This window comes from Thunnus albacares, chromosome 22 (assembly GCF_914725855.1).
Source record: "Thunnus albacares chromosome 22, fThuAlb1.1, whole genome shotgun sequence".
Lineage (NCBI taxonomy): Eukaryota > Metazoa > Chordata > Actinopteri > Scombriformes > Scombridae > Thunnus > Thunnus albacares.
Genome location: NC_058127.1, coordinates 20,523,704 through 20,549,671, shown reverse-complemented (window position 1 = coordinate 20,549,671; position 25,968 = coordinate 20,523,704). Strand labels below are relative to the sequence as shown.

Sequence of the window (25,968 nt, the reverse complement as noted above, 5' to 3'; positions counted from 1 at the left end):
TAAATGTTTTTTTTTAAATATCATACTGTAAAGGGATTGAACTTAAACATATACTAAATAAAGGGTTAAGTTGATATGTTTCATTAATAAGGACAAGCTACTTTTCATTTTATCAAAATAACATGTAAGAAACAACAAAAATATGGACTTTTCTGTGTATATTTCCCTGAACTTAATGGTCTGCTCATAGAACTTTGGATTTAATTCATATATAAGGTTAAAACACTATGGACCCTATCTTACGCCTGGTGCAAAGCGGTGTGTCTTTGAGATTCCTGTTTGAGCTGGCCTCCAAGAACTCAAGAAAATTCTTAAGACGTCTCTTTTACTTGTTTTTCAACCAAATATATCCGTATTTAATCTATTATTGCAAAAAGTTAGTTAGTTTTGTTTTGGTTAGTGCTCCCTCCTGGCACTAACAAATCCTAACCAAAAAGGAGGTGGTGCCCCCAATAACAATGTAATTAATAAATTAAGTATTAATAATCCTACATGATTGAAAAGAGGAGTGGAGTGAGGTCACACCTGGCTTGGTCTGGGGTCACAGTTGCTATTGTGCAGTATGATAGCACTGGCCACAAACGAGCACCTGAAGAATTCCGTCTTACACTTGCGTTGAATGAGTCTGTTACAGAAGGAGCTCCCCATCTCCCATCAGCCCAGTTACAACCTGACCACAGAGCTGGCCCTCCTTACCAGCTTATTTAGTCTGCTGGCATCACCAGCCTTGATGCCACCTCCCCAGCTCACTATACCAAAGAGTTAACTGTCACAGACTGATAAAATCTCTTTAATAGCCTGTTGCACACATTCCTGTACCAGTGAAGGCTGGTACAGGAATGTACCAGCCTGCACTGACCATTCCTGAAGAGGGCGTTGGTTTTATGTGACGAGTTTATTGTTGAGTTGCACCTCAAGGTCCTTGTAGGAGTCCACCATCTCTACTACCTCTCCCTGAATGATAACATTGTGTGTTACCTATAATCCAAACTCTTGGCAATACAAAGTGTCCCATATTTTTCTGATGTGCTATGATGATGAAAACTAGCTAAGTAACTGAAAAATTTGATCATAACTGCAGTTCAGTGACTCTCTGCAGCCATTTGGCTCAGACAGCTGGGGCTGGATAATGCGTGCTTTTCTAGTTTCAACAATCCTTTTCAAATTTAAAAACCCAAGACTTCAAATAAAACCTTAAAGATATTCATGACTGATTTAGTCTCTTTATTTAATCAGTTAACAGAAATAAGTAATGTAATCATTTAATACACAGTCTATGGTACATTATGACAATACCACATATATGCTGCATGATGTTTTAATTTGTTTAAAAATGTTCACTAGTAACTAGTAATGTCACAGAAACAAAAACAGAGACATTCAGAATTGTGAGATAAAAAAAACATCTGGATTCCAAAAACTTATGTATACATGTTGATATATGAACTAAATTATATATTGATTGTTGTTGAGAAAAGTTAAATATTTGACACCAAAAACTTCACAAACAAATAAACAAACAATTCTATACTCTAAGTAAAGTAAAAATCACATATATATAAAAAATATTTCTATCCTGCATACATGTTGACAATACCACATATAGACTGAACAATCTTTCATTTAAAACTGAACATATTTGGCATCACATACTTCACTGCCACTTTGATGCTTTGCTTAACTGCATACATCTTGTCAATTAATGAAAATCAGTCACACAAATCATAAGATGCAAGCTCAGATTTAATGATTGTAATGTTTGTAATATGTGCTCCTAAAATGTTTGTTGACTCAAAGTATAAAAAAAAAGTCTGAAGTATAAAAAAATGTCTTAATCAGCATACAGCTAAAAGGATTTAATTTTTAATTAAACATGTTACATGAAATCTCAAGTAGAGGTGAGTATTACACGCAGTGATTTTCTCTTATGTCTCTGTTGCAGGTTGTAGTAGTAAAATATCTGTGTACTGACAATATTGTCGACCTTGTCATCTTATATACAGTATGTTACTATTTCTGATTCTCTTCTACATTAAATTAAAATAAACAAGGTCAAAATGAAAGGAGGATAAATGAACATAAGTAGGAGGATGTGTACATGTGTAAATCACGAGGAGGAAATGTTAGTCGTCTCTCATTTAATGTTAAATGACTCTTTCAGGCTTACTTTTGCCTGCTTAAGTGTGATATTCTTCCAAGTTGGAGGAATATCAGCAGGCCTTGCTTTATATGCATTAGCAAATGTATGGTTGAACTTTGCCATTACATATTTCCAGTAGTCTGAGGCTTCAAGGCTTACATCTGGAGCAATTTTCCAGTCTGGGAAAATTTCTTTGTAACGCTTGTAAGGGTGCCATTCATCCTTAGTAGCATCGCAGCGGAAACATGCGTTACTGATCACAGCAGAAGAACATATGTCAGTGCAAAGTTTTTCTGTGGCAGTCCACCTGTATGTACCAAGACCCTCCGGCCGATGTAGTGAAGTCCAATGCTCAGTATGTGCTTTTCCTCCTGCTTCACAGGGCGCTTTGCAGAATGGACACTGTTTACCACATCCAATCAGTCTGGTGAAAAGCTCATTCTGAGGCTTAACATTGAGATTTATTAGTTTCATATCAATGTTTGTTTTTTTAAACTTCTCTCTAAGAGCTTGAGCCATCTCCTTCACGCACTGTGTGAGCCAGTGAGCAAACTGTTCCTTGTCAGCATTATTCAGGATCATGAACGCTCCGAGAGCATCCTGGGAAATGACCAGTTTATCACCAAGTGCTTTGCAGATATCTTCAACAAATGTCTTCAAGTTGCCACTCCTTCCTGTTTTGGCTTTGTTGATGGCATTGTTTATGCTAATGATACTTGACTGAATGTGTTGATCCTCAAACTCTAACGCTTTAGACGGATCAGAGAAGTGTTCTTTTATTTGATTGAGTGTCCATTCCTTTACATAACCCTCGTATGAGCAAATGTAGCGCCAATAGTTTTCAAAATCATCTTTGGAGAGCAAATCCAGTAAAACTGAATACTGGAAGAATATCCGGGTGCTGAATTGATGGCATGTCAGCATTTCACCAATGATGTCAGGACCCAAGGAGCGATTGACAAAGTCTTCGACTGCAGGCTTCAAGCATCGGTTGGTGAATTCTTCTGCCTTCTTCTGGCACTGGTCTCGTTCATGGAACACATCCATAAAATCGGTCCAAAACTTTTCTTTGTTTTGATCAAGACATCTTTTGGGATCATTCACATGTATGAAATCTTCATGCATTTTCTGAAACTGTCTGGCTGCTAATCCACAGATGTGCTGTTTTAGAGAAACCTCAAACTCTATGTCTGTTGCAACATGCTGATTGTTTTGCAGCCTCTCATCAATCATGCGTAGGATGTCGTGGATGTAAGTTTCATGGTAATTGGTTTTTCGTACCATTTTCTGTGACAGAATGTCTTTACAAGCGGCTATGATGCTGTCAGCCATTTCTTGCATAGCCGCTACTTGATCTTTTGTAAACCACGTCATCACTTTGTTTTTAAGTTTTTTGATGACCCCTTCAACTGCATATTTAAAAGGCTCATATTTGAAAGGCACTTGTCCACAATTTTTCAGGTCTTTTTTATTCAATATTTCATTTGCATGACTGCCTTTATGTGAGAGATTTGTTCTCAGGTTGTGAGTTACATTGGTGCAGACATCTGTTACCTTTTGTTCACAAAAAGATAGTTCCTTCAAAGTTTTATCCCACATCTCATTAAATTCATTGTCTAGCTCTTTGTCTGTCATCTTGACTTTTTTCTTCCGACAGTCCTCAATTAATGCACACACTCTCTCCTCTAATTGTTTTGTGTGATTCTCCTTGATGCTATCCAGCTTTACCATACCCTGTCTGATGTCAGCTGCTGCTTCCAGCTGATTAAACACAGACCTCTCCATTTCTCGTCGAAGGCTCTTTGCACTGTTGGAGAATTCCTCTTTGTATCCTTCAACTAGGTAGACATGACCCTCTGTTTGCTTGAAGTACTTTGTCAAATTTTCAAGAAGCTTTGTCTCCCATTTAGACAGCAGAGTGCAAGCTTCACTTTTCAAATATGTGAGAAGTTCACTCATGTCATGGCTCTCTGACTTCACAGCAACTGTACCAAAATTGGAAATTCTTGTTTCAGCATTTGTGACCCAAGTATACATTTCCTTTTTGAATTCCCATTCCCATTTGTTGAATTCTGTGCAAAGCCTCATGTAGGCATCAGCCACTAAGCTGTTTCTGAAGCTGAAGATGAAGTTTTCATGCTTTACTGCATTCCACAGGCTTGACATCCACTCTGTAAACTCAGAGATTTTGTTGGCAGATGAGTCACAATTTCCCAACATTTGGATGATGTTCTTCTTGAGCTCATATACAGCTTCACTGTACCCTGCATTGACTGGTGCCATTGGTGGATTCCCATTCCAGAGTCCAGGAATGTACCAGTTCCCGGTGTCGGGACGGTACTCCATCACATCAGTGAAGCTCTTGTTCTCCTCTTTCTTTTCCATTTTGGCTGCTGCCTGCGTCATCTCATTTAACTGTTGCAAGAGCAGTTTCCTGTCTCGTAAGTTCTTCTCATGGGCTGAAACATCTGACACATTCTGGTGAACAAACTGACATTTGGGCTTTTTGCCCACCTCTTTCATCCTGAGAAAAGCATGCACAACTATTTGTAGGATGTCTTTCATTTCTGTTGAATTCTCCATTGCAATATTGATAATAGTGATATCACTCAGCCCCACAACGAGGGTTGCGAGCTCATTGTCATGCTCATGGCTATCATCCAGTTGTGCAAGCTCTGGTGACTTTAAGCCCTCAGTGTCAATGATCCCCATGAAGTCACAGTTGAGTACTTTTTTGACATCTTCATTGACTCTGATGAGTAACATGAAGGCACCTCGAGTGCATCGACCACTGCTGACGGCAAACTGGACTCCAAACATTGTGTTAAGGAGAGTGGACTTTCCTGTGCTCTGAACTCCAAGAACTGTGACCACCAATATCTTGCTCTTAGGAGACACCAAGGCATTGAGCTGAGAGAGAACATCACTCACCCATCTAAGAGGTATGTTGGATGCATCTCCATCAACAAGCTCAAGAGGAAATCCATCAAGTAACAATTCTGCACAGAGTTTTGGAAGATGCTGTAATTGTTGACGTGATGGGTGTGTTTCTGGAAGGGAAACTGAAGCCTCATAGATTTGACCCATTTCACGGAGGAAGTGTTCAGTCCCCAGTGAGCTGTTGGAAAGTTTTCTGTCAATGTCTTTAATCTCCTCTTTGTTTTCAGAATTTTGGCATTTCTTTTTGTACTGCTCCCTGAGATCAGACAGTTTTTCTCGAGACAGGTTATCGAGGTTCATTCGCATCCATTTCAGGAAATAACATCTCTCTATTCCTGGGCTTGATATTGCATTGATGAAGCATGTCATAGCCTTTGACATGTCAGAAGAGTTCTGTTTTTCCCGAAGTTTTGTTTTCTGTTCCTGAAGATCACTTTTGTACATTTCTATGTTTTCAGACCCAGCTTTTCGAAGCCGAAATTCTTCCTTCTCTAAGCAAGTCAAATCTTTCCATATTTGGCCTTGCAAGGGAAGCTGAGCTTCTTTGTATGTAAGAGTGTCTTGAATTTCTGCAGTGATGGCATCTGCATTTTTCTTGGCAATCTGGCACCCTGGAGAGTCTTCATCAACCAAGATTCCAAGTTCATGGGCAATGTCAGCCATCTGCTCTATTGGCATCTTTTTCTTTGAGTTCTCCACTACATCGCTGACTGTTTTCCTCAAATTTTTGACAAAGTCTGCATCATTCATGCGCTTAGTCTTTAAAATAATGTTGCTGTTAGTCAAGCCCAACTCAGTTGCTACTTTTTCTAAAGCATCTAGACTGAAGTTCTCCCTCTGATGGTTGCCCACCAAGAAGATCTGTGTCTTGTGGTGTTGGTTGGTCAGTAACCTGCACTCAGAGTCCAAATTGTCAAAGAACACAAAAACTGCAGCAGATGTTTGACACAAAAAAGAGTATTGTGTTTCAAATGAAGCAATATCCCCACGAAGGTTAGCTACAGCAACTGGTTCACTGAAAAGATCCATGTTTTTGTTTCCACAAGGGAGGTACCAAGTAATTTCAACCAATCCATTGGATATTCTCCTCGGGCTGTCGCCTGACTCCATATTGTGGTGAACAAAGGTGTCATGGTACTGCTGAGAATTGCTCAGAAGCTTATTGAGAATCTCTGACTTGGACAAGGAGCATTCACCCAGTCTCACAAAAGATATCATTGGAAGATCTGAGAGAACAATTCTGTCTTCAATGAAGCCCTTAGATTCAGAAAGGGACTGAGGTCTGTACTTTTTAACAATGTCTCTCATGGCCCATAGCATGAGTGTGCACTGTTCTGTGTCACAATTGGGAAGCAGCAGAGGCACAGAAAACTGACACATAGACATTTTGAGTGCCATTTCCTGCTGTACAAAACCATCAGAACACAGAAAGAGAGCAGTGATTATGTCAAGGGGGTTTGGCATGTCACCTGAATTTGGACCGTCGACCAGATTCTTAAGATCTAACCTTGTATTCCCTGACAAAGCATCATGGTTCTCATGTACTGACTCACATACTGATGTATATTTCACATTCCTAGCTGTCACATTAACCATCATCAGTTTTTTCAGAAAATACCACGGAAGATCTGAATTACACTTAACAAGTTCATCAGTAATGGTCCTCTCATCAATTTGAAGTATTGTCCTCAGGGATAACTTCTCTTTGTAGTGCTGCTCCAAGCCCAGATCCTCCAATAATGTCTCCAGCTGTTTCTCTGTGAACATGAATGACAATAATTATTAAAATCATGTTTGGTTGTTTTAATTTACTAAAGCATACATCCAAACATAATTGGTACATAAAATAAGTGCACTTGTAATGTCGACTGATGTAACCTGAAACCCTTGGTAATTTGTCACAGAGCACAATTTTGTGCCGTGCCTTCCATCCTCACTAAAATATAAAGCACCCATAAAAGCACGTCTTGACACACATCATCATATGTTGACCTGCTTCAGCTAATCAGGATACACCACTGTCCTATTTCCCAGCATTAATTCAACCTTTCAAAAAATCAGTAATTTTATTAGATTTGCTCCCATGATTGGCACATGTAGACCAGTCAATAGAGGGCATAGTCCCAGGTGTGCAATACACACTAATAGGGATTTTCCATGGTGGTAGGGGTTGTAAAGCTGAGTCATGCCATGAACAGCCATGAGCAGTCGAACCACGCTGTGTTTTTCCACTGGAAAGGTGAAATAAGTTGTTTACCTTGGTTATATGTAGGAGGTATGGTGGTTTGTAGAAAATGCAGTAAGAGCCTGTCATCTGCAGCTCTTCATCTAAGATCTCACTGTGGCTGTTTTTGCTTGTGCTACTCCTCCCTGCAATATTCAAAACTGAGGCACCGAGTCTACTGTCAGATTCTGGTACATGAACGAATCTGGTGTTCTCTTTGGTATTCTTTGGCATACGGGCAGCAGTTCAGCATGTACAGGAAGTAAGTATATACAAGAGTATACCTGGCAACACTTAGGTTTCAAAAATCGGGAGGTTTTTTTGGGGGGGTTGAGGTGAAAGATAGCGTTTTACTCAAGTTGATGAAACGCTTGTTAGGCTACTGTAAGTGCAACAAAACCTTCACAAGTAGAAAGCCAATAAGTACTTTATCATCATGTTTTACACAGCCACAGTGTACCACCACGAAAGCTGTCTGTATGTAGCTTATCTCAGATAAACTCAGCTGTTTATCTGAGTTTGCCACATATCTTAACATTGGCAAATTCTTGTAAATTTTGCCACTGGCTGAGACAATCCAGCACCTCCTTGCTCCACCAGCAGTACCTGCAGGCAGTCTATCACATTAGCAGCAGGACAGGGGACAGGATGGAAGACTACCTACGCAGAGAGCAGCTGTGCACACATGCTGTACAGTCCCAGAAACATATTGTGATAACAAAAAAGAAGAACTATGAAATTGGGAGATTAATGGGAATAATTACCAATCGGGAGCACAGTGGGAAAAAGGGTTAAAAATAGGGAGTGTTGGCAGGTATGTGAGAGCAGCAGCCAACTCATCAGGTTGAGTTGAGTATATGGTTTTGTACGAGTACTGAATGATCTCAGTAGCAAGCACAATTTGGACAAATTGGATTGGCAGATGGAAAAGGGATCACAAATGGATTGCTCAAGGAGCAGACTCACTTGTGCTGATTAACAATGTTTACCATCACCAGGCACGGACATGTTACTCTACCCAAAACATCTCCTGTAAATGCATGGTAGAGAGCAGATTTTACATTTTACTTTCTATAACAATTTAGTTGGTAAATATTGGCAGGGAAAAGAGTAATCAATGATCATCTTTTCAACCTAGCTGACAGTTACTTTGATGAAATATATAAGCAGAGTAGGCAGTCAGTGTCTGACTTTAGAGTACAAGCATATGACTATTTCCTGGAGGCAGTGCGTACCAGTGTACACCCAGTACAAATCAAACTCAAAAAAAAAAATCACTATGAAAAAGAATCGTTCATTAATTTCTTGCCGGCACCAGTTCAAACGAGTTCTGTTCAAGCATAACCAAACCCTAACGACCACACAAGCATCTAAACTGACCAAAACGACAGTTGCAGGTCTAGTGTGCTGCAGCTGACAAGCTTATTGTCTATGGAGCCTGCAAACTGACATTACAGTGCACTTTTACCCAGTGGATGTTTGTTTGGTTGCTGATTCAGAAAGCAAAGCATAAGAGTCTACAGCCATGCTATGGACTCTGTAAGGTTTTACAATTGGCGCAGTGAGGTCAGCATGTTCACAATGACAATGCTAATATGCTAATGTTTAGCAGGTATAATGTTTACCATTTTCACAATCCTAGTTTAGTATGTCAGTATGTCAGCCACAACAGGCTGGTGGGAATGTCATTAGTTTTTTAGGTACTTAGGTCATAAACCAAAGATTTGGACAAATTTTGATGTGATGATGGCGCTAGATACAAAGTCAAGGGATCACCAAAGTCAGTAAGATTCTTCCTTTCAAAATTCCATGGCAATCCATTTAATAGTTGTTGAGTTGTTTCAGTCTGGGCCAAAGTGGTGGACAGAGAGACCAACAGATTGACATTACCATCCACAGAGCCATACCCCTAACAATGAGGAGGTGAACAATAAAATAAACTGTGAAAGGTAAATAGAAGAATAAAATAATCAAAGTTTTACTTTTTTTTCCTTAATATCAATTGATTGGAGGAAAGGTATAAAGCTTTATGCTTGTGTTTATGTTCCATTTTCATTACCGCTATTATTTATTAATGCAATGTGTATATTTTTACTTGTCTGATCTTTTACTTCTTCAGGTGCTTTAATATCCCAGAGGAGCTTTAAACATATTCCTACAGACAAGCTGGTATTTGCCTTTATTTGTTTTATTTCTCTTTATTTTATTGCTTAATTCTTTTTCGTAATATTTTTCTTTTACTTACTTGTGTGTACAGATGTTACGACTGGCTTGCTTCTTCTTCTGTTTTTCAGTTGTGAAGAAACTTGGAGGGAGTAACAAACCCCTGGCTTCAGGCTGCTGAAAGTCAGACTGTTTGTGTCTGTTGTCAGCTCTTGCACACAGCTCTCTTCTTCACTGCAACAAGTCACAATGTAGTTCTCTACTTTACCAGCGGGAGTGTCCCAACGCAGAGACAGTGACTCACTGCTGACCTGATAGACTGTAATCTGCGCAGGAGGGCTGGGATCTGTGGGAACAATATAATAGTTTCAATTATAATTGAAAAGTTTCCTCTATATTTGTACTGTTTGCCTGCCAAGCATAAGTATGGCATCAGATTTCTATCATATGTCGCAAGCATGGTAAAACATGCTCACGAGCAAATTATATTATTTCACACATGCAGATATTATCTGACAGTCGCACGGTATAAGTCCTAACATAATGAGAATCAAAGAATGGCACCTGCCTGTTTAGAACTAAGCAGCAAGCACACCAAGCAGCCACCACACACAAGAGAGTTTCTGCATGGTGAACGTTGGAGGGCACACACGCTCTCACTGGTTCAATCTGCTCTCGAAGCTGAGTTCTGCTCGCATGAATAGATCTGACTCTTGACAAGATCAAACTGCAAACTTGTCTACATTTCTCTGAAGGTCTATGCTAAGGGTGACATTTATTTGCTTTATTTTTGCCAAGGATAATAAACTTGAATCATTATGAATGCCCGTTTTCATCAACTATTTGAGGGCAGTGATACATGGAAAACTCTCAAAACAGAAATGGATCAGTGTTGATGGTATTTGAACGAGGGACAGAATGCCAGTCATCAGTAACTAGCCAATGCAAGAGCCTCATAATGTTGTCTGTGTACCATAGTTATGATTTTCTGGTTTTATAAAGGCCTATTTATTTATTACAGTGTATAGACTGTATGTCAGCGGAATTTGACCATTAATATATTAATTACAAGATGATTTATTAATGAGTTTTCTTTTTTTCTTTTTTTTTCTGTATTTCTTGTTATTTCACCTAAAAGGCAACTAGTTTTTACTTGAATCACAATAGATTTTTATGTGCTTAAAACATGTTACATTCCAAATTTGACTTGAAATATGCAACATGATGAACAAGGATTTGTCCAGACAAGTTGTGCGTTAAGTTTCCACCTCAAGGAAGTTGGTATTATTACCAAACAATGTCCATAAAAATCTTTCTATTAAGATGAAATTTGCCCCTGTTGCCTTTCACTCCAGACTAAAGGTAACACTGAAAGAGTGTGAAAGCTCACTAGATTATGATGAATCTGTGTCGGACTGTTGGGAACTAGATTATGAGTCCTAAATAATGTATGATGATTTTTAACCATTTTTGTGTTATTATTGTACTTCTATGTAAAAGAATAAAGTGAAATATTATTGGGTTATTTTTGTGGGAAGATTATTTTGGTGTGGGTTTCAATCTGTTTAGATGCAACTATACATTAATTTTTCTGGATAGACCTAACTCTAATCTAGATCACATTTATTAATTCACCTTAACACTTCTACATTCGCTGTAACACTGTTTTTCTGATAACTGCCTCATAAGTAACCCTGTGTGTCCATGCAGCAGCCCGGGCTGTCAGTAGGTGGTGCTGTCTGTTATGTCTTTTCTCCTTGCATATTTTATCTGGTGTCTTTGTTTTTATTTATTTTGATTTGATTGTATTTAATTTTATTTCTTTGACTGTAAAGCACTTTGTGAGCGATGTCTGTGAAAGATGCTATGTAAAAAAACTTTGCTTGCTTGCTGTTGCTTCATGATCTGAGCAGCCAGGCTCAGTACTCACGGCTCACTGCAGGTTGATGAGATTTATGTACATTAAGTCCATCATATAAAAATAAAACATCATGGTAATGATATGAGTAATGTGTACTCAGCTGTTGGGAATATATCTAAACACAAATGCTCTGATTTAATGCTGTCCTTTTTAGTCACATGGCCAAACTGTCTGCCTGTTCAGTTAATGACAGCTGTTAGTCAAGGTGCGAGGAGGTCCATGTGGGTGTGATCGTGTTGAAATATTATGACTATTACATTATTATTATGATACTAATATTATGATATTTTTATACAGTATATGGTTGAAAGTGACAACTCATAAGAGGGCCAGTGCCTCCCTTGGTTTCTGCCCCCAAATGGCCACGTCAGGTCTGTTTGTTCGAGCAGACCTCAACTGACAGCAGCTTGTGAGAGTGTGTGTGTGTTCTCCAGTTCTCGCCAAGCAGAAGCTCTCTGGCCTGCAGTTGCTGCTTTGTGCGCTTCCTGCTTCATTCTAAACACGCAGGTGCCACTCTTTGTTTGTCCTTATGTTTTGTTTCTTTCTCACAGGTGCCTGCATCACTCTTGGTTGTTTAATTTGTGCGTGAGGATCTATGTTGTGTACCACACGCGAAGCAAATTTTCCCCACCCGGACAATAGGACCCAGCACGGTGATGTTACTGAAGCTCAGCCTGCCTGCCATGATGACGGCTCAGTTCTCCTGCTAACAACAGTCATACCAACATTTGAGACATTATCGACTCTTCTCTGTTCGTTTTGCTGTGATAACTTGCATTAAGCCATCTCACGAAACTCCCCCCAAAATTGTGTTGATTTACTGCACTTCCCAGACGAAAACTATAGACCTTAAAGCGGTAAATAAATTTAGATATTGCTAATTTGCGTCTAATTTTGCATTGACTTTGTATGTAATATCATTGCACGAAAAATTTGCTTCGCATCCGGTGTGAGCACACCATTATACCGTGTGAGTGGCAGTTAATATCTGCGTGTGTGAAATACATTTGCCCAATTTTGAGCGTGTTATATCGCGCTCGCGACACATGACATAAATCTAACACCATACATAAGAGCTGTGGAAGACAGAAAAGTAACATACAGGGAAACATGTATGTAACATAAAATCACCTCACACAATTTGTACAAGTACACATTTTGCAACCTCTTTAGTCTGACATAAACCTGAATACTGTATCATGAACTGACAGAATATCTCAGTGTAAGAAGTACATTCATCTATGTTAAAGTTCTGAGGAAACATTTGTTGAACTCAACAACCACTCAGCCAAAGCTTTGCTGTATTGATAAACAATTTAATTTTAATTCCAGAATTTCAAATTTACCTGTGAAGACAGATAGAGAAGCTGTTTCGCTTTGATTTCCATTTTCTGCTCTCCTTGTGATTCTGAATGTATACTCAGTCCCAGGATGCAGTCCATCGACATTTACAGTGCTGGAGTCTTCCACAATCATACTTCCTCCATGTGTGTCACTGGAGTAATCTATATGTAGTTTATACATAACAGGTGTCAAACCAAGAGAAACAGTCTCAGTGCCAGCATGGAGAACTGTTACTTCTCCTGGTGGAGGAACATCTGTCATGAGAATAGAAGAAAAATACCTCTTAGGAACTCCACATTACAACATGTTTTAAGTAGTAAAAATTTGTACAATTTATTGGCTTAAATAGTATTTATTTATTTCTCTCTGCTGGACAATAAATTGCTTAAGGCTGACCCTCTACACGTGCATCACTCACATTTACAGTCAGACCGTGGTGTTGCAGGAGAGTCTCCTTCCTCACAGTCAGGGAAGGTATCTGATGCATCATACAGCTCCTTGATAATTGAGAAAAATATGCATTTTTGATGTAATGAATCAATCAATAACTGATAGAAAAATATGTATTTGCCATGTAATTTCATTATTTTTATTTTTTTCAATAATCCATTGTTTTGTTTACCTCCTCTTCCTCAGTGTTATCCATTGTGGGTGCACTCTCAGTCATCCCACACTGCTTCTCACTAAAAGTAAAAGGAAAGAGGCCTGTAAGTTTGCAGCCAACAACACTAACAATAACACAAACAATATGGACCAAAAGCAAGAATCACAACTGTAATCTGCTGTTAAGGCCAGATAAAAACAAAAAAATAAAAAGAATCCGCTGATTCATGCATCTGTTTCAGGCTATGAAATAACTACCGCTTTTTTGCTGCAAGTAATATTTTTCCAGTGGCACAAGTATTCACATCTTTTACTTAAGTAGATGTAGCAATATGTAAAAATACTCTGTTACAAGTAAGGGCTGCATTCATGAATCTACCACTTTACAAACCTATTCTTACATGACAGAACAGAAATGATCAGCAAAAACAGTAAAGGTATTTATTATGCAGACAAACAGTCCTCGTGAATAAGTTAATGTTACTGTTAGGTCATTTAATCTATAACAATGCATCATGTTTTATGAGCCAATCATTTGTTTTGAATGTAAAATCAAGTAGTAACTATAGCTGTCAAACGTAGTGGAGTAAAAGGTATAATATAGCTATTTACATTGAGTGAGCTGCAGGATAAGTACATGTACTTAGTTACATTCCATTACTGTATTTTTTCATGTTTTCTTTTGCTTTTTTCACTTTGCTTTACAGGTCACCCACATGTGTAAGCAAAGAAAAAAAACACAGAAGAAGCAATAACATGGTGACCTACCTTTGTAAGACTGATTTGTCCATGTCACAATGACATCCTTATTTTATCCAGGAGTTTATATCTACTCTATATGCAATATGTTGTAATAGGTCAAGAGTTTGGCCTCAAATTAAAGCACTGCGCTCTCCTGCGAATGCCAAAGCACCACCTCAGGCTTCTACTTTTATACTGCAGTTGGGTGCAGTCGCTTTCTGTGTCATTTCCTATGAACAGTTGGCAGTTATGTGAGTTACAAGAAAATGAAGCTCTCTAAACTGAAACTCTCTATTTGCATGTCCAAACCACATACTAAACTTCTCTGTCCCCATTAAATGTTTTTTAAAAGAAATATCATACTGTAAAGGGATTGAACTTAAACATATACTAAATAAAGGGTTAAGTTGATATGTTTCATTAATAAGGACAAGCTACTTTTCATTTTATCAAAATAACATAAGAAACAACAAAAATATGACTTTTCTGTGTATATTTCACTGGTCTTAATGGTCTGCTCATAGAACTTTGGATTTAATTCATATGTAAGTATTAAACACTATATGGCTTTATGTTACATATTAATCGTTCGTCTTTCATAGCTCATCTTTTCCTGCCCACAACTTCTTATTACACACCCTGCTGTGGGGGAGGGGTGAGTTTCCTCCATCCTGTTTGTTTTTTTTTGCATTTTCTCTTCCTAATAGAAGAAAATGCACAAACCCTAACACGTGTAGCAGCTCTGATTTCAGTTTTTCAGCCTGACGTCTCCCTTTTTCCAATTTGTTGGAATTGATTTGAGGCATAACTTGACTGAAGCTTGGTACACCTTTTTGTAATACATGTAAGATATTATTCAATCCAGATCTGCATGACAGATGAGTTAAAAACAAGCCACAATATAGACATCACAAGTAAACGATAAGATTTTTTTTTAACTGATCAATATATTTTCCTTAGATCTTGATATGACTTGGTATCAGCAGTAATAAAATAAGGAGCACAAATGTAACACAAGATGACTTTATTATACATTTAAGCAAATTAATTGCAGTACTAGGTGAATGAATGTGGTATCCTACATTAGCATAAATAAAACTGTTATATCAGATGTTATTGTTATTAACACCAGGTACCATGTGGTCAAATCAGGATGGTGCTGAATGCCCCTCCACCCTGAGACTGGTCCCCAGTGTCTCCACTGCCATCTCTTTATGCAGCTGTTGAAATAAAATGAAGATAAGATCGAACGTCATTGATATCAGGAGGGAATTTAGCATTACAGCAGCACAAGAAGAAACCTTAGAATGTGATACAAATAGAGAAAAAAGTAATAATAATAGAGAGAGAGAAAAAACAACAAAAAAGAATTTGTTTTAAATTTAGAATGATGTATACTATGTATAACTCTAACTGTTGGGCATAAATATACATGCAAAACAAAATAATTATACTGCAATTATCTTAAATCCAGATAAGGTGGAACAGTAGAAAATAGTAGATACCGTATGTTTGGAATTAATATTAATAGTCTGTTTTATAGATTAGAATTTATACACCCTTTATGCATAATGAATGAAGTATAATGTGAAGAGAAACTATAAACAGTACATACAAAAATAAACATACATATGTACTGTATATTGTGATGTGTCTATACAACATATTAATATAAATATGCATTACATATAATAAATATGAGATAACAGAATAAAACAGTACAGTAGCATAGTGTAAAAATGATATGACAATATAAAGAAGGACAGTATATTATGCTATTTTACAGTAACATTGTAGAGTTGTTCGGTCATAACGTGGTATGGAGTAAGACATTTAGTGGTTGCACTAGTAATGATAATATAATGAAAGTCATAGTGGACAAAAAGTGCATTGCAATAACTGTAACAGCACAGTAACTACTGGGTTCAGTATATGTACTGTATATGGGGAGGGTATGTAAGCCAGTGTATGGTTGAAAAGAGGAGTGGAGGGAGGTCACACCTGGCTCGATCTGGGGTCACAGTTGCTGTTGTGCAGTCTGATAGCAGTGGACATCAACAAGCACCTGAAGCGTTCTGTCTTACACTTCAGTTGAATGAGTCTGTTGCAGAGGGAGCCCCCCATCTGCCATCAGCCCAGTTACAACCTGACCATAGAACTGGTCCTCTTTACCAGCTTATTTAGTCTGCTGGCATCTCCAGCCTTGATGCCACAAGTTTGATCATAACTGCAGTTCAGTGACCCACTGCAGTCTTGTGGCTCGCACAGCTGGGGCTGTTTGGTTTATTCTTATTTCAACACACATGAAACACGTTTACATGAGTCACATCTCACAATGTAAAACACCCACACTTAAGCTGTGTTTCCACAGCAAATGTGTGTTTTCTCTTGTTTCAACATTCTTTTTCAAATGAAAAAACCCAAGACTTCAAATAAAACATTAAAGACATTCATAACTGATTTTGTCTCTTTATTTAAGTTAATAGAAGTAAGTAATGTAATCATTTAATACACAGTCTCTGGTACATTATGACAATACCACATACATGCTGATATTTTAATTCATTTAAAAATGTAAGTACATGGCACTAGATACTTCACAGAAAAAAAACAAAGTGATGTGAGTTTGAAAAACACAAACCTTACTTGATTTGATTTTGAAAACTTTATGTATAAATGTTGACATATGGACTAAATTATCTTTTGATTCATTAAGAAAAAAGAAAATATTTGACACCAAAAACTTCACAAACACATTGACAAACAATTCTATATTCTAAGTAAAAATCACATATCAATCATAATTTGATCCAAAAAAACCTTTCTATCCTGCATACATGTTGACAATACCACATATATTCAATCTTTCATTTAAAACTGTATATATTTCATATATCAGATACTTTACTGTCAGTTTGATACTTTGAATAACTGCGTACATCTTTCCAATTGCAATATAATGAAAGTAATCAGTTGCACAAAATCATAAAATGCAAGCTCAGATTTAATGATTGCAATGTTGTAACATGTGCTCCTGACATATGTTGACTCAAAGAATAAAATAGTCTAAAGAATAAAAACATTTTTTATTAAACACGTTACATGAAATCGTAGGTAGAAGTGAGCACTACATGTAGTGATTTTTTCTTTTGTTGTAGTTAAATATCCTTGTCATCTTATATACACTATGTTACTATTTCTGATTCTCTTCTATGTTAAATTTTTTTAAAAAGCACGGACAATATGAAAGGAGGATAAATGAACATAAGCAGGAGGATGTGCACATGTGTAAATCACGAGGAGGAAATGTTAGTCGTTTCTCATTTGATGTTGAATGACTCTTTCAGGCTTACTTTTGCCTGCTTAAGTGTGATATTCTTCCAAGTTGGAGGAATATCAGCAGGCCTTGCTTTATATGCATTAGCAAATTCATGGTTGAACTTTGCCATTACATATTTCCAGTAGTCTGAGGCCTCAAGGCTTACATCTGGAGCAATTTTCCAGTCTGGGAAAATTTCTTTGTAACGCTTGTAAGGGTGCCATTCATCCTTAGTAGCATCGCAGCGGAAACATGTGTCACTGATCACAGCAGAAGAACATATGTCAGTGACAAGTTTTTCTGTGGCATTCCACCTGTATCTACCAAAACCCTCTGGCCGATGTAGTGAAGTCCAATGCTCAGTATGTGCTTTTCCTCCTGCCTCACAAGGCGCTTTGCAGAATGGACACTGTTTACCACATCCAATCAGTCTGGTGAAAAGCTCATTCTGAGGACTCACGTGGAGATTTCTTAGTTTCATTTCAATGTTTGTCTTTTTAAACTTCTCTCTAAGAGCTTGGGCCATGTCCTTCACGCACTGTGTGAGCCAGTGAGCAAACTGTTCCTTGTCAGCATTGTTCAGGATCATGAAAGCTCCAAGAGCATCCTGGGAAATGACCAGTTTATCACCAAGTGCTTTGCAGATATCTTCAACAAATGTCTTCAAGTTGCCACTCCTTCCTGTTTTGGCCTTGTTGATGACATTGTTTATGCTATTGATACTTGACTGAACGTGTCGATACTCAAACTCTAACGCTTTAGACGGATCAGCGAAGTGTTCTTTTATTTGGTTGAGTGTCCATTCCTTTACATAACCCTCATATGAGCAAATGTAGCGCCGATAGTTTTCAAAGTCATCCTTGGAGAGCAAATCCTGTAAAACTGAATACTGGAAGAATATCCGGGTGCTGAACTGATGGCATGTCAGCATTTCACCAATGATGTCAGGACCCAAGGAGCGGTTGACAAAGTCCTCGACTGCAGGCTTCAAGCATCTGTCAGTGAATTCTTCTGCCTTCTTCTGGCACTGATTTCGTTCATTGAACACATCTTTGAAATCTGCACGGAACTTTTCCTTGTTTTGTTTGAGGCATGTTTTGGGATCATTCACATGTATGAAATCTTCATGCATTTTCTGAAATGTTCTAGCTGCAAATCCACAAATGTACTGTTTCAGAGAAACTTCAAACTCAATGTCTGCCTTCAGATTTTGGTTGTTTTGCAGCCTCTCATCAATCATGTGTAGGATCTCCAGGATGTAAGTTTCATGGTAATTGGTTTTTCGTTCCATTTTCTGTATCAAAATGTCTTCACAAGCAGCTATGATGCTGTCAGCCATTTGTTGCATAGCCACTACTTGATCTTTGTTAAACAACTTTTTCACAGTGTGTTTAAATTGGTTGAAGGCTCCTTCAACTGTAGGCTTATATTTGAAAGGCATTTGTCCACAATTTTTCAGGTCTTTTTTATTCAGTATTTCATTTGCATGACTGCCCTTATGTGAGAGATTTGCTCTCAAGTTGTGAGATACACTGGTGAAGACATCTGTTACCTTTTGTTCACAAAAAGATAGTTCCTTCAAAGTTTTATCCCACATCTCATCAAATTCTTTGTCTAGCTCTTTGTCTGTCATCTTGACTTTTTTCTTCCGACAGTCCTCAATTAATGCACACACTCTCTCCTCTAATTGTTTTGTGTGATTCTTCTTGACTCTATCAAGTTCTGCCATTCCCTGTTTGATTTCTGCTGCTGCTGTGAGCTGATTTAGTACAGAGCTCTGAATTTCTCGTCGAAGGCTTTTTGCACTGTTTGAGAATTCCTCTTTGTATCCTTCAACTAGGTAGACATGACCCTCTGTTTGCTTGAAGTACTTTGTCAAGTTTTCAAGAATCTTTGTCTCCCATTTAGACAGCACTGTGCAAGCTTCATTTTTCAAACTTGTGAGGAGTTCTCTCATGTCATGTTTCTCTGATTTCAAAGCAAATTTCCCAAAATTGGAAATTCTTGTTTCAGCATTTGTGACCCAGGTGTACATGTCTTTTTTGAATTCCCATTCCCATTTGTTGAATTCTGTGCAAAGCCTCATGTAGGCATCAGCCACTAGGCTGTTTCTGAAGCTGAAGATGAAGTTTTCATGCTTTACTGCATTCCAGAGGCTTGACATCCACTCTGTAAACTCAGAGATTTTGTTAGCAGATGAGTTACAATTTCCCAACATTTGGATGATGTTCTTCTTGAGCTCATATACAGCTTCACTGTATCCTGCATTGACTGGTGCCATTGGTGGGTTTCCATTCCAAAGTCCAGGAATGTACCAGTTCCCAGTGTCTGGACTGTACTCCATCACATCAGTGAAGCTCTTGTTCTCCTCTTTCTTTTCCATTTTGGCTGCTGCCTGCGTCATCTCATTTAACTGTTGCAAGAGCAGTTTCCTGTCTCGTAAGTTCTTCTCATGGGCTGAAACATCTGACACATTCTGGTGAACAAACTGACATTTGGGCTTTTTGCCTACCTCCTTCATCCTGAGAAAAGCATGCACAACTATTTGTAGGATGTCTTTCATTTCTGTTGAATTCTCCATTGCAATATTGATAATGGTGATATCACTCAGCCCCACAACAAGTGTTGCAAGCTCATTGTCATGCTCATGGCTATCATCTAGTTGTGCAAGCTCTGGTGACTTTAAGCCCTCGGTGTCAATGATCACCATGAAGTCACAGTTGAGTACTTTTTTGACATCTTCATTGACTCTGATTAACAACATGAAAGCACCTCGAGTGCATCGACCACTGCTGACGGCAAACTGCACTCCAAACATCGTGTTAAGGAGAGTGGACTTTCCTGTGCTCTGAACTCCAAGAACTGTGACCACCAATATCTTGCTCTTAGGAGACACCAAGACATTGAGCTGAGAGAGAACATCACTCACCCATCTGAGAGGTATGTTGGATGCATCTCCATCTACAAGCTCAAGAGGAAAGCCATCAAGCAACAATCCTGCACAGAGTTTTGGAAGGTGCTGTAATTGTTGACGTGATGGGTGTGTTTCTGGAAGGGAAACTGAAGCTTCATAGATTTGACCCATTTCACGGAAGAAGTGCTCAGTCCCCAGTGAGCTGTTGGAAAGTTGTCTGTCAATGTCTTTAATCTCTTCTTTGTTGTCAGAACTTTTGCATTTCTTTTTGTACTGCTCCCTGAGATCAGACAGTTTTTCTCGAGACAGGTTATCGAGGTTTATACGCATCCATTTCAGGAAATAGCACCTCTCTATTCCTGGGCTTGATACTGCGTTGATGAAGCATGTCATAGCAGTTGATATGTCATAAGAGTTCTGTTTTCCCCGAAGTTTTGTTTTCTGTACCTTAAGATTACCTTTGTACATTTCTATGTTTTCAGATCCAACTTTTTGAAGACGAAATTCTTCCTTTTCTAAGCAAGTCAAATCTTTCCATATTTTCCCTTGCCTGGGAAGCTGAGCTTCTTTGTATTTAAGGGTGTCATGAATTTCTGCAGTGATGGCATCTGCATTTTTCTTGGCAGTCTGGCACTCTGGAGAGTCTTCATCAACCAAGATTCCCAGTTCATAGGCAATGTCAGTCATCTGCTCTATTCGCATTTTCTTCTTGGAGCTCTCAACTGCATCCCTGACTGTGTTCCGCAGCTTTGACACAAAGTCTGCATCATTCATCTGCTTAGTCTTCAAAATAATGTTGCTGTTAGTCAAGCCCAACTTGGTTGCTACCTTTTTCAGAGCATCTAAACTGAACTGCTTGCTTTGATGGTTGCCCACCAAGTAGATCTGTGCCTTGTGGTGTTGGTTGGTCAGTAGCCTGCACTCAGAGTCCAAATTGTCAAAGAATACAAAAACTGCTGTAGATGTCTGACACAAAAAAGAGTATTGTGTTTCAAATGAAGCAATGTCCCCACGAAGGTTAGCTACAGCAACCGGCTCACTGAAAAGATCCATGTTTTTGTTTCCACAAGGGAGGTACCAAGTAATTTCAACCAATCCATTAGATATTCTCCTCGGGCTGTCGCCACACTCCATATTGCAGTGAACAAAGGTGTCATGGTACTGCTGAGAATTGCTCAAAAGCTTATTGAGAATCTCTGACTTGGACAAGGAGCATTCACCCAGTCTCACAAAAGATATCATTGGAAGATCTGAGAGAACAACTCTGTCTTCAATGAAGCCCTTGGATACAGAAAGGGACTGAGGTCTGTACTTTTTAACAATGTCTCTCATGGCCCACAGCATGAGTGTGCACTGTTCTGTTTCACAATTGGGAAGCAGCAGAGGCACAGAAAACTGACACATAGACATTTTGAGTGCCATTTCCTGCTGTACAAAACCATCAGAACACAGAAAGAGAGCAGTGATTATGTCGAGGGGGTTTAGCATGTCACCTGAATTTGGACTGTTGAGCAGATTATCAAGATCTAACCCTGTATTCCCTGATGCAGCATCACAGTTTGAGTCACATACTGATGTACATTTCACATTCCTAGCTGTCACATTAACCATCATCAGTTTCTTCAGAAAATACCATGGAAGATCTGAGTTACGCTTGACAGGTTCATCAGTAATGGTCTTCTCATTAATCTGAAGTATTGTGCTCAGGGATAGCTTCTCTTTGTAGTGCTGCTCCAAGCCCAGATCCTCCAATAAGCTTTCCATTTGTGTCTCTGTGAATATATAGACAATGATTATCAAAATCAGGATTATCAAAATCAGGATTGCATTTATAATTTATTAATTAAACGCACAATATGTAATTTCAGCCACTAGGGGTCTCTCAATCAAAACAAACAATAACAATCAAAACGGACTGTTACCTTGATTAAAATTAAGGATAGTGTAAGTACACAACTTAACAAAATATATAACATAGGTCTAGTTGTTTTTTGACATTTTAATGCGGAATAGTTACATATTATAGCTTTAATGTCAAACTTGCTGCCAATTCTTTAACAGTATAGGCTGGCTGCTTGCTAATCCACACCAGTTTGTCTTCTGTTTACCACTTGCATCAATCTGTTGACACTCACCCTTGCAGCCAGTCTGTGGTGTTGGTGGAGTGTCCTCTGCACTGTACAGATCAACAAATGAATCTTCATCACTGACGTCCTTGACAAATAAGAATAAGAATATGCATGTTCAGGTGTGTTAAATCAACTCATCCAGTCATGAGGTGATGGCTTCTCACTGAAAATAATAAGAGACAATTTTGCAATTTTATTTTAATTTCGCCTTCTGAAGATGTACAAGGAGCAATTTACCTCCATTGTGGAAACACTCAGTCATCCCACGCTTCCAGTGCAGATATTCAAGCTGCTTCTCACTGAAAGTAATAAGAGACAAGTCTGTAAGGCTTTATTACCAAAGAAGTTTAAAATACCATGCAGCCTGCTTTACTATGGACCCAAACCAGAAAATCCTTGCACAAACCTCAGCCAGAACCACTGTTTGCATGGGCATATATGGACCATTTCTAATACTGGTGGACTCAGGGGGGAGCAGGGGAGGCAACCGCCACCCTGGTGCCCCTGAGGACAACAAAATACTGTGAAAGTGCCCTCTAAGGTAGAGCAGTAGAGCAAACATTATAAAATTTCCCCCAAGGTGCCCACACAAAGGAGAAAACACACCAAAGGGTAAATCAGGATGCAGTGCCCTATAGAGTGCCTCTCTATATATGACAATCTGGAATGAAGTGCCCTCATAGATGCCCTTTCAGTGGAAGAACATGTGATAGTGTCCCATAAAGAACCCCCACAAGTTGTAATGCAATGCCCTATGAGTTGTTGTTGTAATGGGATAAGCTGGAGGTTCTGTATGGTTTCCTCTGGGATGCCATAAGTTGTGAGAAAACATGATGTCATGATGAGATTTAATGAACAAAAAACATGGTGAATGTGCTTTATAGGGTGCCCTATATGTGAGAAAAACATTGTGCCCTCCCGCTGAAGAACATGAGATACTTTGCCCTATAAGATGCCCTAACGATGGAACAAACTGGCCATTATGGTAGAAATTAATGTATTCTTTATGTTTGGCTGACCATTAGGTAATTAAAGCACTTTAAAAACAGTTTGTAGTTGTTGTAGCTGACATTATTCCATTCAGTTGATTTTGGTACAGTACTACTCACTAGTTTTCTCAGCCACACCCATTTAGATTGTTCTGTTGTCTTTGGGTCAGCACAGCCTATTTTAACAGTAAAAACTGCATCAGTCGACAATCATTCTCAAACTGAAGCTGCTCGAGACCCAGTTTGGAAAAAGATGTGGAGAAGGAAGGCTCTCAGATCTTCTGCTGTTGTCCATTGAGAGGGACAACGCAACTGACCATAACAAGGTCATTAACATTTACAAACTCATGGCAAAAAGAATTCTCCTTTGATTTCACTAATCTTGCTTCATGTTTCCCTGACAAGACTGCTCAAAACAGCTAATTCTCAAAACGTTAATAGTTCCATGTTTTTACCACAGATGTGTTTGAGAAAAAAACATTTAAAACATTGCCCATTCCCTGTATTTTATTGCAGAGATATTAGTAAAATAAATGTTTAAAGAGTAAATACTTTTTAATACAAAGGTATTGTTTTCTTTATATTCTGAGTCACCTTATAAAATTTTATTCTTAATTGGGAATGAAGCCTTTTTACCAAACATGCATCGTTGCTCTCTGCTGAAGGGGGCCCATTAAATGTATCCCCTCAGATAGTCTGAGTCCCCCACTGATTTCTACACTCTCTAATCCTGTGCAGTGTCATGGTGGGCTGGAGCCTATCTACCATGCAGTAAGAGGAAGGAAGTAGAATACACCCTACATCATAAACAGGAAGCAGGTTACAACAACATGCACAAATATCCACACTGACACTCATATTAACACTTGCAGGCTGTAGTAAATTCACTGACATGTTGGGCTGTGGGAGAAATCTGGAATAGTTGTACATTATTTTCCAGTTCACAACGATCATTTATCCCAGTCAGCCTTTAAATATTAAGGGTTTGAAAATATGTGATTGATTATCTGTGTCCTTGCAAATACAAAATACCCACAATTTTTTTAAAGGCATAAATACCGATTTGTCGTGCGCAGACATTATTGTTTGGGTGAAAAAAGTGGCATTAAATTACTAAACCGCCCAGAGCCCCTCTCAACCTATAAATAGGATCGCAATCTCCCTTTATGATTGAAATTTGCCTGGTGAGTATCCCGCAGTGAATACTTCAATTGTTCTAAATCCAACAAATATAGCTGAGAATCTGGTCTAAAAATGCGGGCTGTCTTTTTCTGCTGAACTTGTGAAACCAGACATTGTTATGATTTTTTAGGCCACCGGTTCCGCAGAGACTTTCCAACAATGCCTTCGCGGTCCGCAGTATACTCATGTACTATCATCGGTATATAGAGGCCGGATGAATACACATGAATCATTAAAATCACTGCATTAACGATGATAATGTTTTCTTTAGTATCTCTGAGAAGACTCGTGGGTAACATTTTCAGTTGCCCCGCCTGGTATAGAGACTGAGACTGTGAATAAGAGCAGTTAAACAAATCGATATTTGATCATCTGAGAAAGATTATAGTCAACCAGACATAAAAGAATCAGGTTTGTCAATAAAAAATATTGAAAACATTTAGAAGTAAAAAAAAAAAAAAGAAAAAAAAAAGTGTGCATGATTCAGCAGCACGTGCGAGGCTGAAGTTGTCACAACAAGGTTGAACGGACAAGTTTACTGAGTATCAGATTACATTCATAATCTGTTGTGCGAACACTTAGACATTGTTCGGCTTGTTTTTCAGGTCCTCCCATCATCACATAACGGACAAATCACATCAGTGACGAAGCAAAATTATAACTCACCTTTAAAGAGAAGATTTCCCCATAGTAAAAATACGTTCTTCTATCCAGGAGCTGGTTTCAACTAAACTGCAGTACTTGTTCAAGCGTCTATTTGTCCTGAAGATAAAGCGTCGAACATCACTGCATGCTGTATGCCGAGACGGTCCTCCAGAAGGTGCATGACTCTTTTATTCCGCTGGGTGAAGCCACTTTCACTTTTGGTCTCCAGAGAAATTTTCAGGATCACCTGGTTTCCCGGAAAACGAAACTTAATTTTACAGTAAATCACATGATAAAACTTAAAGCCACCACAGATGGCTTAATTCATGCACAGAGTTGTTTTCCCTGCTGTGCTGCAGAATTCAGTAAAAATATGTGGAGACCACGAGAATCACACAATGCTGATTTCATGTCACAGTTTCTCCATAAAATAAAGGAATATACATGTAAACACAAAGTCTTCCACATGATTATTGTCTGACATACACAAACACATTTTGGTGCAGTAATAGTAATAGCAACTAAGTAAGCGATATAAAAATGATGTACAGTACAACTGTATTTTAATAAGCAAATGAGAGGAAATTCCACCTGGATTTATTCTAAATTTTAAAAAGCACAGTTTTGTCATGAATGACTTTTTAAGGAATTAAATCAAAATTCAATTAACTAATTAATATAAACCACTTTTTTTTTTTTTAAACTTCTGATTCA

General features: G+C 38.4%; 2 protein-coding genes across 2 annotated transcripts; both read right to left on the bottom strand.

Moving 5' to 3' along the window:
* Window positions 1-1,228: 1,228 nt before the first annotated feature.
* On the bottom strand, window positions 1,229-14,241 carry LOC122973389 (interferon-induced very large GTPase 1-like). The gene is made up of 6 exons (XM_044340856.1): window positions 14,104-14,241; window positions 13,355-13,415; window positions 13,157-13,229; window positions 12,735-12,986; window positions 9,550-9,813; window positions 1,229-6,837 (listed from the first exon to the last, which is right to left on the bottom strand). The coding sequence occupies exons 1-6, from the start codon at window positions 14,124-14,126 to the stop codon at window positions 2,135-2,137; spliced, it is 5,376 nt and encodes a 1,791-aa protein (XP_044196791.1). The 5' UTR covers window positions 14,127-14,241; the 3' UTR covers window positions 1,229-2,134.
* Window positions 14,242-16,529: 2,288 nt separating this feature from the next.
* LOC122973393 (up-regulator of cell proliferation-like) lies at window positions 16,530-25,464 on the bottom strand. The gene is made up of 4 exons (XM_044340860.1): window positions 25,276-25,464; window positions 22,676-22,737; window positions 22,445-22,523; window positions 16,530-22,081 (listed from the first exon to the last, which is right to left on the bottom strand). The coding sequence occupies exons 2-4, from the start codon at window positions 22,679-22,681 to the stop codon at window positions 17,397-17,399; spliced, it is 4,770 nt and encodes a 1,589-aa protein (XP_044196795.1). The 5' UTR covers window positions 22,682-22,737; window positions 25,276-25,464; the 3' UTR covers window positions 16,530-17,396.
* Between the last annotated feature and the right edge of the window lie 504 nt (window positions 25,465-25,968).

Coding starts and splice junctions, on each gene's coding strand:
- LOC122973393 (XM_044340860.1), bottom strand. Junction 22,082..22,444: donor ACCACAGACTGGCTGCAAGG/GTGAGTGTCAAC, acceptor ATATATTCACAG/AGACACAAATGGAAAGCTTA.
- LOC122973389 (XM_044340856.1), bottom strand. CDS start 14,126: ATGGACAAATCAGTCTTACAAAG. Junction 13,416..14,103: donor GACAAATCAGTCTTACAAAG/GTAGGTCACCAT, acceptor TTTTACTTTTAG/TGAGAAGCAGTGTGGGATGA. Junction 12,987..13,156: donor TGCAACACCACGGTCTGACT/GTAAATGTGAGT, acceptor TTCTCATGACAG/ATGTTCCTCCACCAGGAGAA.